Source organism: Dryobates pubescens, chromosome Z (assembly GCF_014839835.1).
Source record: "Dryobates pubescens isolate bDryPub1 chromosome Z, bDryPub1.pri, whole genome shotgun sequence".
In the NCBI taxonomy this organism is placed as follows: Eukaryota; Metazoa; Chordata; class Aves; order Piciformes; family Picidae; genus Dryobates; species Dryobates pubescens.
In genome coordinates this window covers 108,119,703-108,134,441 of record NC_071657.1, presented here as the reverse complement: position 1 = coordinate 108,134,441, position 14,739 = coordinate 108,119,703, and the positions used below count along the sequence as shown (strand labels likewise).

General features: G+C 41.7%; 1 protein-coding gene across 2 annotated transcripts in view; it reads right to left on the bottom strand.

Moving 5' to 3' along the window:
- RSBN1L (round spermatid basic protein 1 like) overlaps positions 1–14,739 on the bottom strand; it is a 46,711-nt gene that overhangs the window by 24,318 nt on the left and 7,654 nt on the right. For both annotated transcript variants that reach the window (XM_009902276.2, XM_054177962.1), the window contains exon 2: positions 9,218–9,331. In XM_009902276.2, the coding sequence (XP_009900578.2) occupies positions 9,218–9,331 (114 nt within the window). The remainder of the gene's footprint in view (positions 1–9,217; positions 9,332–14,739) is intronic.

Here is a 14,739-nt window from a genome sequence, read left to right as displayed (position 1 = left end):
AAGCTCAACGTGAGCCAGTAGTGTGCACTTGCAGCCCAGAAAGTCAGCTGTGTCCTGATCTGCATCAGAAGAAGTGTGGCCAGCAGGTCAAGAGAGGTGATTTGCCCTCTCTACTCCACTTTCATAGGACCCTACCCAGAGTACTATGTTCAGCTCTGGAGAACCCCCAACAAAAAAGGATACAGAAATGTTAGAGGTGAGCAAAAAATGATAATGAAAGGGCTAGAACACCTCTCCTATGAAGACAAGCTAAGAGAATTTGGGTTATATGGCCTAGAGAACAGAAAGCTCCAGGCAGTATTTTAAGGGGGCTACAGGACAGCTGGAGAGGGACCTTTTACAAAGGCATGCAGTGATAGGACAAGGGGCAATGGCTTCCAACTGGAAGAAGCTAAATTTGGATTATACATTAGGAAGAAATTCTTCACTGTGAGAGTGGTACAGCATTGGAAAGGGTTGCCCAGAGAAGTTGTGGAGGCTCCAGTTCTGGGAGAGTTCAAAGACAGGCTGGATGGGGCCTTGTGCAACCTGGTCTAGTAGAAGGTGGCTCTGCCCACAGCAACAACATTGGAACTAGATGATCTTTAGGGTCCCTTCCAAGCCAAGTCATTATATGATTCTACACACCAAAAAGAATAGATCTGAGGTAATTTTTAATTCTGAAACACTTGGAGACCAAGACAGCAACAAACCCTGAAGGAACAAAAGGCTGTACAGCAAAAATGCCACCAGAAGAACTATGATGCGAAGTAGCAGACGGCCCTGAACTGCTATTTGCAACTGCAAAGAAAAACAGAAAACTCAAAATGGGGAATGTCTGTTCTTGGGAGACAAAATGAGAATCCCTTCTTCAAAGGTCTGAGCTAGTAATGCCACCAGAGAGGAAAAAAACACCTTAAAACATGGAAGTCAGAAGACAAATAGTATTCCAAATGTTTGGGAGTTGTTTGGTGGTTTTTTGTGGTGGTATCTTTTGTTGTTGTTGTTTTTGAACACTACTGGAATTAAAGACTTACCAACAAGGGTAAAACTTAGTTCTCTAAAAGGACTTCAAGCAGAAACTGGAAGGTAAGATGCCTTCAAAATGGGATTAGTTGTTTTCAGCCTTTTTCAAATTCGTGCCACCTTATGCCACTGTATACACAAGATAAATTCTGTCAAGAACTCTCCTTCATTTTCACATTGGCAGTAAGTGCACTTAAGAAAAATTTATTTTTGGATACTTCAGACACTGTATTTTGTAGAGAAAATTACAGCTGGAGTATAATATTAAATTGAATACTGAAAGACTGGGAAAAGGTTAAATTCGTAATTATTTGTTCAGCTTTCAAATGTGGACACATGATACAGCTCAGCAATCTAGGAACTCACTGCCCCTGGCACACAGTCCTACACTGTTCCTGGTACTGACTGATGCTCATCTGATTGCGCAGTAAATTGACTTCACAGCTCAGCAGAAAACAACTCACTTCACTGCTAGATCATTGAACAGGATCAGCTTACAGCATTGTCAGACAGGAACTAGGCCACAGAGACCACCAAGAGCAGGCAAAGACAAATAGCAGAACCCATTCCTCCGCAGTAGCTGCTTAGCTACACTGCCCACTACACCCTCATCAGTCCACTCCACACACTGAGCAAGGCTAGTTTTTTTAAGGCTAAAAAAATAATCACAACACTACCTTAACACATATAAGAGGTAGGACCAGTTTTCCTACACCAAAATTTGGAACTTTTAAATTTAACACTGAATTTATACAATTTGCCCTCCTGAAAGTAACATTCTAGTACATTTAACTACAGTACGGATCAGACTACAGTTTCTTCCCCATCCTTTATTGGAGTGTGTGGATGGTACTGTACAGTATTTTGTTCCTCAGAGCACTTTGATGTCAACATATGTTCAACTTTAGAATATTTGTGTTCAATTGTTTTAGCACACAAAGGAATACAAATTTCTTGAGGAATACAAACATAAAATGGAAAGCAGATTTCTGGAAGTCGTATTTCTCAGCAAAGCTAAAATATGCTGCATACATCAAAACATTTTAAAGCCAAATGTGATGCTGCTTCCAAAATCAGTAATGCTACTTGTCACTTGGCTAAGGGGTACCAAAAGCCCAAGTCACCCAACAGCAGGCATACAGAATTTGGTGAAAATGTAAGCAAGCATTCCAAAAAGCTAAATAAAGATCCAAACACTGTAAGGCTGAGATATCCAAAGGAGCTTTGTTTTAAGTGAAATTTGGCTTCAGCAGTGCAGTGCCTGATACAATCTAACGTTTCACCTCTCAAGTAGTTACTATTGAGGCAAGCACTCACATCCCAAAATCTTCAAGAAAGGTGTTTGAAGGAGTCCTTACCAGTAATCACAATAAAGGTGCATACATGCGATACACACATACAAAAGCTGGTTCAACCAGAGCAGCATTTCTCAGCTTTGAGGTCAGAATCCCCAAAATCATTAGGGAAGAAACCTTAGAAGTTCAGAAAACAAACAACATTAGTAATACTAAATTGTTCTTTTTCCACAGTTTTCTAGCTGACAGCTAGTAGCAGGAAGGGACAAGCATTAACTGCAGCCAGTGATTAAAATCAGTTTTCACTTCCTCTCTTTAGAACTCAGTCACCAAAATTTAAGCGCTGAGAAGTACTTGGTGGGGGGTAGGAACACTGAGGAAAGAACAGTGTAGAGGAATCTAAACAGGTACCACATTTCCTAGATTTTTCATCTAAAGGACTGGAAAACAGCATCTTACTCCTTGTTCCATGGTGTAGAGTCACAGCAGGGGCTATTCTTATCATTAGCTAAAAACATGAAGTCTTTAGCTTGTACTAACTACCTCCCACTGCAGTACTATGAGATGTTCTGCCTAGCAGGCTACAGGAGGGAGATATGTAAGAAGCAACCTCTGGTTAATGATTTTCATTTTCGTCACATAGCCCCTTATGACCAGACATGACTCAAGCATTTTTTAACATTCTCACTGCAATCCAGACTAAAGGTACTGACACGTTAGAAATTTATGATGACTCATCTCTGCTGCAGCTCTTCAGGCTGTCTTTAAATAGTCAACACAGAAATACCAGTTCAAACCACAAAAGTGTCCCTCTGGATCTTCCAATGAGTTTGAAGTTCATAACCACAAGAAACTGGAAAAAAAAAATAGCTTAGAACAGGGGCAGCCTGGATGCCATTCACCAACCTGTGATAAATAAAAGTCACAGCCATAGAGTACGAACACAAGAAAAGCCACCCAGCATAAGTAAATCATGACAAGCCTTTTAGACCCTAAAACCCCTTGACTGTACCAGCCAGACAGTTAACTAACAGAATTTTATCTTTTAATATATCATTATCTATTCTGCACTTGGTTTCATATATTTTTCAATCTTTTTTTTTATAATGATTAATTAATGAAAAAATATTACAAAATAATTCCTAAGGATTAGAAAAACTGACATCCTAATGGAGTTCAAACATGCACACACAATTCTGAGCAGGCACGAATGTGCAGTCATGCTGCAGATAGAGGATGAGCAGGATCAATCACTGACAGGTTGGAAAGTTAATAGACCATGTGCTGAAAACAAACATATCTTCAAGGTGTCTCAATACACAGCCCAGGAAACAAACCAGACAGTAGGAGTACAACTGAGCACTGACAGCTATCTTTTTCTATTTATAGGTTTTACAGATTGAGTGCTAAACATTAGAAGAGCCAGGCTCAAGATACATCAAATAATCCTATTTTATGTTGTCTAAGCTCCTCCTGAAGTTGAATAACCATAACCACCTTGAGAACAGCTATTCCAGACTTGGAGGAACAGGATGTGATTAAAGTTACTACAAGGATACCTTAACTCCTATCTTTAAGATAACTGTCTACTACCCATCAGAGCCACACATGCTTCCTCCCATACCCTTTTCCAACAACTACATTTATGAAAGCTTCAATGGCTTGTTGTAAGAATAACCTATCCTGTTACTTATCTTGTTCAGAACAGCAGAGGTCTTCTAACACAACCTCTGTGTAAATGTTTTTTTAATTAAGACCAAACATTAGATCTGTATAGTAAGACTTTCTGTCTTTGCAGCTTTCATTTTATCTGCTGGTAACAAAAGGCTGGTATGCAAACAAAAAACCTGAAGAACCTCACTGTTAAGACAGTGCTGCACTCAACAAGCAGCTCCCTCTTAGCTCAGTAAAGACAAGCCAAGTCTGTTCTTTTCACAGGAAGTCACCAGCTTACACATTACTCAATGGCTAAGCTGGTATCTCAAGATCTGATCAACATAGGCCTCTGACCTCATATTGGCATTCCAAAGATAATAACTTGTTTTGAAGATTTCAAGGTTTTATTTGCAAATAAAGCCCAAGATAACAACAACCGAAAAAAAAAAGGTAAGGAATTTGTTCCTAACTTCAAAAGCAGAGTCTTAAAATAACTGATGAAAAAAAAATGGTCTGCCTAAATAAGCAACATCCTCACAGAAAAACCGATGCATCATGACCCACATAAGTGAACAGTGATGTGGATTAAAACTGGCTTAACTGCTGTGCTCAAAGGATCATCTGCATAGTCCAGCTGGAGGACAGTTGCTGCTGGAGTAATGCAGGTCTTGATACTTTGTGCCAATATTAAGCATTTTCACTGAAGGCCAGCATCATGGGACAGAGCACCTCACCCACCAGAAATTCGCAGGTGATACAAAATTTGAAGTAGTGGTTGACACCACAGGGTTGCACTGCCAGAGACAGACCTTGAGAGACTGTAGAAATAGACCAACTCAGCAGTCAAAGTTAACAGAGGGATATACTAAGTCCCGCACCTAAGAGGAATAATCCTATGCTCCAGTACAGACTGGGACACAACTGTCTGAGCCTAGCAGAGAAGGACTTTGGGGTCCTGGTGGATGACAGAGTGACCATAAGCCATCAGTGTGCCTTTGCCACAAAGCAGGCCAGCAGTCTCGTGGGCAGGATCAGGAAAAGCATTGCAACAGATTGCAGGAAATGATCCTTTCCCTCTGCTCATCACTGGCAAGATACATCTGCAGTACAGAATTTTGGGGTTTTCAATCTTGGGGAATTTTAAGTGGCACTAGGTCAGCTAGCAACAGATGGAGTACATCTGTCCCAGAGGGGGAAAAAGAAATGGCCTACCCCCCAAAGGGAAAAAGGTTCTAGGAAGGGAGTTGGAGGTCTAATTGACAGGGCTTTAAAATAGATTTGAAGAGGGAAGGGCTGAACAAGTCCCCCCAGATAGGAGTCTGGGGGTGGTAAGCTGGAATCAGGGGTAAAATCAGCAGCCCAGCTGAAGTGCATGTACACTAATGCACGAAGCATGGGTAACAAACAAGAGGAGCTGGAAGTCTTGTTACAGCAGGAAAGTTATGATGTAGTTGCCATCACAGAAACGTGGTGGGACAACTCACATGACTGGAGCACTGTAATTGATGGCCACAGGCTCTTTAGGAGAGACAGGCAAGGGAGAAGGGGTGGAAGGGGGGCCCTGTACATTAGGGAGGCCCTAGACACCATGGAACTAGAGATCAAGAATGATCAGGCTGAGTGCCTGTGGGTGAGAATTAGAGGGAAGACCAACAAGGCAGACATCCTGGTTGGAGTCTGTTACAGACCACCCATCCAGGATGAAGAAGTTGATGAATTATTCTACAGGCAGCTAGAGGCTGTCTCAAGATTACCAGACCTTGTTCTTATGGGCTATTTTAACCTGCCTGCTATCTACTGGGAACTTAACACAGCAGAGAGGAAGCAGTCTAGGAGGTTCTTAGAGTGTATGGAGGATAGCTTCTTATCCCAGTTGCTGAGTGAGCCTACCAGGGGTAAGGCTTTGCCTAACCTTCTTTTTACCAATAGAGAAGGGCTGGTGGGAGATGTGGTAGTTGGAGGCTGTCTGGGGTCCAGCGACCATGAAAGAATTTGAGGTTTGAATATGCAGACAAGCTGAGAGGGGCAGCAACAAAACCTCCCCTCTGGACTTCTGGAGGGCAGACTTCAGGTTACCCAAGGAACTAACTCAGAAGGTACCTTAGGAAACAGCCCTTAAAAACAAAGGGGTCCAGGAGGGCTGCACCTACTTGAAGAAAGAATTCTTGAAGGTGCAGGAACAGGCTGTGCCAATGTGCCGGAAGATGAGCCGCCGGGGCAGACGGCCAGCCTGGATGGGCAATGAGCTTCTGGGTGAATGAAGGGAAACATCATTAAGGGTATCATCTTTGGAAGGAAGGGGAGGTAAGCCATGGAATGTTTAAGGATGTTGCCGGGTCATGCAGGAAAAAAAATTAGAGGCAAAAGCCCATTTCGAGCTTAGACTGGCCACTGATGTGAAGGACAACAAGAAATCCTTCTACAGATATATTAATGGCAAGAGGAGGGGCAAGGACAACCTCCACTCCTTGGTGGACACAGAGGGGAACATAGTAACAAAAGAAGAGGAAAAGGCAGAGGTACTTAACGCCTTCTTTGCCTCTATTTTTAATAGCAGGATAGGTTGTCTTCCAGACAACTGGCCTCCTGAGCTGGCAGATGGACTCAGGGAGCAGAACAGTTCCACTGTGATCCAGAAGGAAGTAGTTAAGAGACCTGCTCAGCCACTTGGACCCCCGGAAGTCCATAGGACCGGATGGGATCCATCCTAGTCTGTGCTGGGTTAGGAATTGGCTGGAGGGCCAAGCCCAGAGAGTGGTAGTGAATGGTGCCACATCCAGCTGGCAGCCAGTCACTAGTGGCATCCCCCAGGGATCAGTGCTGGGCCCCATCCTCTTTAATATCTTCACTGATGATCTGGATGAGGGGATTGAGTCCACCATTAGTAAGTTTGCAGATGACACGAAGCTGGGGGCAGGAGTTGATGTGTTAGGGGGTAGAAGAGCTCTGCAGAGGGATTTTGACAGGCTGGACAGATGGGCACAGTCCAGTGGCATGAGATTTAACACATCTAAGTACTGGATTCTACACACTGGCCACAACAACCCCATGCAGTGCTACAGGCTGGAGTCAGAGTGGCTGGAGAGCAGCCAGGCAGAGAGGGACCTGGGGGTACTGGTCGGCAGCAGGCTGAACAGGAGGCAGCAGTGTGCCCAGGTGGCCAAGAAGGTCAATGGTATCCTGGCCTGTATCAGGAACAGTGGCCATCAGGAGCAGGGAGCTCATTCTACTCCTGTACTCTGCACTGGTTAGGTCACACCTTGAGTACTGTGTCCAGTTCTGGGCCCCTCAGTTTAGGAAAGATGTTGACTTGCTGGAATGTGTCCAGAGAAGGGCAACAAAGCTGGGGAGGGGTTTGGAGCACAAGGCCTATGAGGAGAGGTTGAGGGAGCTGGGGTTGCTTAGCCTGGAGTAGAGGAGGCTCAGGGGAGACCTTATTGCTGTCTACAACTACCTGAAGGGAGGTTGTAGACAGGTGGGGGTTGGTCTCTTCTCCCAGGCAACCAGCACCAGAACAAGAGGACACAGTCTCAAGCTGCGACAGGGGAAGTTTAGGCTGGATGTTAGGAAGAAGTTCTTCACAGAAAGAGTGACTGCCCATTGGAATGGGCTGCCCAGGGAGGTGGTGGAGGCACCATCACTGGAGGTGTTTAGGAAGAGACTGGATGGGGCGCTTGGTGCCATAGTTTAGTTGATTAGATGGTATTGGATGATAGGTATTGGACTCAATGATCTCAAAGGTCTTTTCCAACCTGGTTAATTCAATTCTATTGGGTCTAGTTCTGGGCTTGTCAGTCCATGGTCAACATGTGCACAGTGATGCATGTTCAGCACAGGGCCCCAAAAAATGATTAAGGGAGCAGAAGAGCTTACTCTCACAAGAGAGGCTGAAAACATTGGATTGATCATCATGGAAAAAAAGGAAGTGTAAGGGGAGGAATAATTTTATCAGTGTGTACAAATACCTGATGAGGTGGTGTAAAAATGTAGCCAGGCTCTAAAGCACTCAGGTTGGAAGGGACTCCTTGATATCATTTAGTCTGATCTCTTTGCTCAAGCAGTCACATAGAGGAGATTGTCCAGACAAGTTATACAACCTCTGTAGGTAAACTGTGCTAGTACTCAACCACTTTCACATTAGGAATGTTTTGGGGTTTGCTTACATTCACACAGAATTTCACTTGTTTAAATTGGTGTGCAGTGCCTCCCATCTTGTTGATCACTGGTGAAAAGAGTGTGGCTCCATCTTCTTCATTCCCTTCAATCAGATGTTTATACACTTTCATGAGATCCCTCTTTGAGCTCTCCTGTCTCAAGAACTACCCATCTCAGTCTTTCCTCACAGGAGAGATTATAGAACAGAATCACAGTACAGTTTGGTTTGGAAGTAACCTTTTAAGATCATAAGCAGGGACATCTTTAACTAAATGAGGTGGTTCAGAACCCCATCCAACTTGACTTTGAATTTTTCCAGGAATACAGCATCTACCACCTCTCTGGGCAACCTGCGTCAATGTTTCACCACCCTCATTGTAAGAAATATCTTCCTTACATCTAGTCTCAACACACCCTCTTTTTCAGTTTAAAACTATTAACTATTGTCTTGTCACAACAGGCCCTCCTAGATACTCCACTCCTTTCACCAAAAGAATTGCTTTTAATGACAAGACAACACTTTTTTACTGCAAGAGTGGTCAAATATCAATACCAGGTGTCCAGAGAGATTGTGGAACCTCCATCTTGAAGATACAGGGTTTTGGTTGTCCTGAGCAATCTGCTCTGGTTGCCCCTACTTTGCATCGAACTAGATCTGTCCCAATCTAAACTACTCTGCAAGGAAGAGGGAAACTATATAAATTATTTCTGGGAACTAATTAGAACAAGACACCTTTTTCCTAAGAAATATAATGAATATGGAACCACAATGTGTATAAATTAAGTAACCCCTCACCAAACGGCGCACACACTAGGCAGGATGATCCTCATTAATACAGAATGCCTGCTCTTTAATACTACACTGGTGTTCAGGAATTTGATTCCAAATTTTTGGTGATAGTTACATTTTTAATCTCCAGTACCTAACACAACTGACAAACAAAAATAACTATTAGAATGAGGTTTTAACTTGCAATTCACACACCAACTAATTAAGCAAAACCATATGCAAGTTAAATGAAAAACATATTAAAATTCATCATCCAATCCAATTACAAAGACTTTAGAGGACTAGAATGAAATAGCACTACATACTTTGAACTTACCTTTCTGCAATAATTTGACCTCTCCGTTTTCTTTCTTCATTTCATTCATTATTTTGTGCTTCTTCTTCTCTTTTTGCTTCTTTTCCCTTTCTTTAATTTTATCTTTGACTTGAGCTGAAATGTAAAGATTTTACAATTAAGAAGGAATGGAAAACTAATTGTCACATGCATGTTTCATATTACTCTTATGTAAGCTCTATTAAGAGGATAAAAGGAGAAGCTACAAGGAAATCCCAGCACTTAAAATATGAAAAGTTAATATTTATCTGTTGCATAATCCAACATAAGCTTATTTAAGTCAGAGAAGTTTTGTTTATTATGTTAGAACTGCACACAACAACTCAGCATGCTTACATTTTTTGATTACTCCTACTAACCTCTCTCTTTGCATCTGTAGTCAGCTCTTATTTCTTGGCATTCAAATTAAGACTCATTAGGTAGAAAATGGGGAAAGAGACTACAGTTTGTATTTTCCTAGGAGCACATGTACACTGGAAACCTCATCCAACTATTTCCTGTAGTCAAAACTTAAGAGGTTTTTGCAAATAGCTTGGAATGAAGACGTGTCAGCTGTAAAATCTTTTACATTAAGTCCACATGCTACACTAATGCATTAATAGCAGTAAAATGTAACAAAACCATAAGAAGTGTGCTGTATTTGCACAGATGTAACTCAATGGTGCTTCCCTTGCTTGCTTACAATCAGCAGCAGCCCACCTGAGCAGTCTCATTGTTAATTTCTTGATGTTTAATTCCAGGTTTTTAAACCACTGTCATACAAAAGCAGAGCTTTGAGGCACACTTTCTATATGGAAAATACTAGACTGAAATGGAATTAATAATTTCCAGGAGCAGTCTTTCAAGCAGAGGCTAGGTTTAATTCTGAGGTCAAGCATTTAGAGAAGGCACATTTTACTAGGCTTAGATGCACTGCAGCCAGCACTTCCTGCCTAGTTTTTGGCCTGAAGCCAAGTACCTGCTCCAAGAGTTTGCTGAGCTTTTTAATCTCCCCATGGAAAGCTTCTACATAATGTTATGCTTCAGAATGTTTTCTCAGTGATAGAGCTGTGAGGCAATCCTCATATTTTATTTATGATACTTGCATTATAAACGCTACTTGGAAGCCAAGGAAATCCAATTACTTTTCCTTAAGCATTCACACAATGGACAAAATCGGTATCTTAACTACTAACAAATCAGAAATAGCCCTCAGAAACAAAACAGGCCCTTTAGTTGCAGAGGCAGAGTATCCCTAACCAAACTACTTACAAAGCATGTCAGCAGTTAAACAAAAGGTGCAAAGCATTAACGGTAATTCACATAAATAAACGATATAACTGTGACTCCACAGCATTCATATCCTTCCTTTTAGGAGTCTTCTAGTAAGGCAACAGAACTTGAACCCTAGCACCTGTTAGGATGAAGAATATGTTTTGGGAAGAGGCTAAGAAAGAAAATAAAAACTACAAGAGCTAACAATTGAGATGTATCTGCTGTCTATCCACAGATCAAGATAAGCAATGCAGAGAGAAGAGAAACTGGCAGCATAAAAATAATGAGTAAGGTAGCTCTGCTTAAAACTGTCTGGAAGCTGCAGTTCTAAGCAACTCTAATAATCACATCCAAGAACAGCTTTCAAATGGTTCAATGAGAAGGGATGACAAAGCAGATTCATCTCTACAGCATGAAATACAAACTATTTTTTTTCAAAGCAACACAAAACTGTACTTTCTCAGAATATCTTAAACAGATGTGAATCTCCCTCTTTAGCCTGCTTCTCCCCAAAGAGAAACCCCCAAATTCACATTTCAAGTATGAGTGCAACACAAGTTTCAGTAATACTGAAAGCAGATGTTCACTCTGCAAGTAGGCAGCTCACACCAGGCTTGATTTGTAACCTGCACTGAACATTTAAGTCAGGATTATAATTACCATGGAAAGACCAAGATTTTATCTCATCATCTGCATACTGTTAAGAGACACATTTCTGCTATCTGGAATCAAAGAAAGATTGAGGAGCCTATACAAATTGCTGAGGGTTGCTGAAAAGGGGACAATGGAGAGACTGAAAGAAGTTTTTATTGCAAGGCTCATCAATAGCATCAGAGCCAATGAATATTCCAGCTTTGTCAGAAACAAGAAGTAAGGACGGAGAACAAGCTAAAACCTTTTAAAGACCCTCTAGTTTATTTTCACATCTCTAAAGCAATTTGCAGAGTCATTGGTGAAACGTTCCAAAGGAAACAATGGAAGTGTCCTATGACCTCCTCAGCAACAGCCACGAGCAAATCTCACCTGAAGAGATTGCAATTACAATGTAAGTGCAAATGAGAAACATCTAAAATAAAGTATTTCCCTCTTAGAAAACACAGTACTGTAACTAAACCAGTGTACAGCCTAAGGCAAGTAAAGAACAGTTGAGAATCCCAATTTAAATATACAAACTCTCCGGATTCCTCCTTCAAAGCCCACAGACTAGATAAGCAGTAAGTAGTAGAGCTACCGCCCCAAAAGGCACATGAATCATATTGAAATAAAGTCAAAGCTCAATGTAGTTGGTTTTTATTTTAAATCTATGTCAAAATTATAGTAATTTCAGGGATTAATACTTAACTCTTAGCTTAACTGTCTTCAGAGTAAAAAGCTTTTTCTAGCTTGGCTGGCAGAATTTAAAGCAATTCTCAAAGAAAACTCTACAGATTTTCCTTACTGAGATATTCCATTTCATAACTTTCAAAAGGATTCAATGGAATGCAAAGATTTTTTAAAAAAATAAAGGTTAAAAAAAAAAAAATCTAATAAATTATTTTAAAACTGAGCTTATCACAAAATCTACTGCAATTTATCTGTGCTGGCTCCACAAAGTCAGTAATCTAGAAGCATCCAATAGTCATTATAATCCATAAGTGTGATAACAGTTCACTACAGGATAGACCTCTTTGGGACTTCATAAATGCAACAGAACTTTATCTCTAATATAAGGTACCAATCCCCACCCCCAGACACAAGTAATTTCAGTCCAAATCTCACTTTCTCAACCAAGAAACACGAAAAGTCTTCATGGAAATCCTGCTTTAAAAGAAATGCCTCCAACATTAAGCAATTAACAATCTACATGTCATACACTAAAACAACCAGTAATTGAGGTTGAGAAAACTTGGAACTTTCTTGGAGAGCTTTTTTGAGGTTCATCATTAGCAGCTACTACAGATTCAAAACACTACGTCTCCATTTTGTTTGTAAAGCAACAGCATCTCAAAGCAGTAAAAGGCAGACACATGTTTATACTCATCTTTCCATGTTCACAGAATGGTCTGCAATTAGTACAGCTCCCAACATATTTTTAAATTAATAAATAAATAAAAAGGCTTCAGCTGCTGAGGGAGCAGGCTGGAATGACTCCGCAGAGAAATAATGTAACACAAATGGTCAGCAACCAGGCCAAGAGAACATCGAGTACCAACAGCTATTGCCTCCATGTGTCACAGCACTGCAATTGTCATTGGAATAGTTTCAACTTTCACAATGCTTAAAAACTGCAGCTTCAGAAAACAACGAAAATTTACGTTTCATACACTAACACGAAGATAATGTCAGCTCCAAGTCAATGAAGGGACAGTTTTTTCACTCCGAGGACATTCATTCCACAAAGCCAACTTACACAGATGTAGCAGTGCCTAGAAGCTAAACACCCCTAGTCCATAAATGCTCATAGCACAGTTCCATTAATTCAGGTAAACAAAGGCACAAGTTAGCCACAGGAGCAACCCAATACTTGTGCTGCGTTGCTGCAACACGTTCCACACTGGCTGTTTGGTTCGGTTTTGGGTTTGTTTTTTGTTCTTGGGTTGAAAGGAAGTGTGGGGGAGGGAGTGTTGGGATTTTTTTTCTGGTTTGGTGGGTTGAGGGGTTTTGGGGGGTTTTTTGTTTGTTGCTTTGTTTGGGAGGTGGGGGGCATTTCTTTGATGTTTTGGGGGTTTTGGTTGGTGGGTTTGGGGCTTCGTGGTTTTTGTTATTGCTGGATTTTGGGAGAGGGGGATGGAGGTGGGGCAGGAGGGCATTAAAAAAAGTTGTAGCCCAAATGAAAAATTTAATAAAAAGAACCCACAAAATTAATAGGCACAATATATGTTCCACAGGAAATCACAAAAACATTATTATAAACTTTTCAAAATCCATCATTATATGTGAAGCCATCTAAGCTTGCTCAAAGTTGAATAACTACTTTTCCATTTTAGTAGATATTAAAAAGACCTTCCAGCAATACCACCTTCACTTTTATTTATGCTCTTTCCCTTTTAGCAAAGTTGTTCTGTTGTGGAATAACCGAAAAATGAGTGTAGCTCCAAGGAGCAAATGCAGGTCTCTCCATGTCAGTCATGTTAGGAGACATGTCAAGGCCAGACAGCACGTGTTCATGAACTTGCTTGACAAACCTGCTTGACAAACCTGATCTCCTATAACAAGAAGACTCAGCAGATGAGGGAAAGGTTGCAGATATTGTTTATCTGGACTTTAGTAAAACCTTTGACACTATGTCCCACAGCATCCTCCTGAAGAAACTGGCTGCTCATGGCTTGGATGGCTGGAAGCTTTGCTGGCTTGAAAAAACTGGCTGGATGGTTGGGCCCAAAGAGTGGTGGGGAACAGAGTTAAATCCGGTTGGCAGCCAGTTCCAAGTGGTGTTCCCCAGGGCTCAGTTTTGGGACCATATTTGTTCAGTATCCAGGCTGAATTCATGGGTCAAAGTCAGTTGTAGGAGGTTTAACAAGGCCAAGTGTCACGTCCTGTACTTGGGTCACAACAACCCCATGATATGTTACAAGTTTGGTGCAGAGTGGCTGAAAATCTTCCCAGCAGAAAAGGACCTGGGGGTGCTGGTTGACAGCTGGCTGAACATGAGCCAGCAGTGTGCTCAGGTGGCCAAGAAGGCCACCAGCATCTTAGCCTGTATCAGGAATAGTGTGGCCAGCAGGAGCAGGGAAGCAACCATGCCCATGCACTGGTGTGGTGAGGCCACACCTCTAATACTGGTTCAGTTTCGGGCCCCTCACTACAAGGAGAACATTGAGGTGCTGGAGTGTGCCCATAGAAGGGCACCAAGGCTGCTAAAGGTTCCAGAGCACAAGTCTTATGAGGACCAGCTGCAGGAACTCTGATTGTTTAGTCTGGAGAAGAGGAAACTGAAGGGAGACCTCACTTCTCTCCACAGCTCCCTAAAAGGAGTTTGGAGTGAGGTGGTGGCTGGTCTCCTCTCCTTAGTATCAAGTGATAGAACAGAACAGCATGAAAATGTGCCAGGGAATGTTTAGATTGGGAAAAATGTCTTTCTTGCGAGAGTGGTTAGGCATTAGAAGAGGCTGCCCAATGGTGGAGTCACCATCCCTGGAGGTGTTCAGAAATATAGACATGGCACTTTGGAACATGGTTTAATGGCGTTAGGTAAATGGTTGAACTCAATCTTAGAGGTCTTTTCCAACTGAAAGAATTCTACGATTTTATGCTAATCTGTATTTTCACTT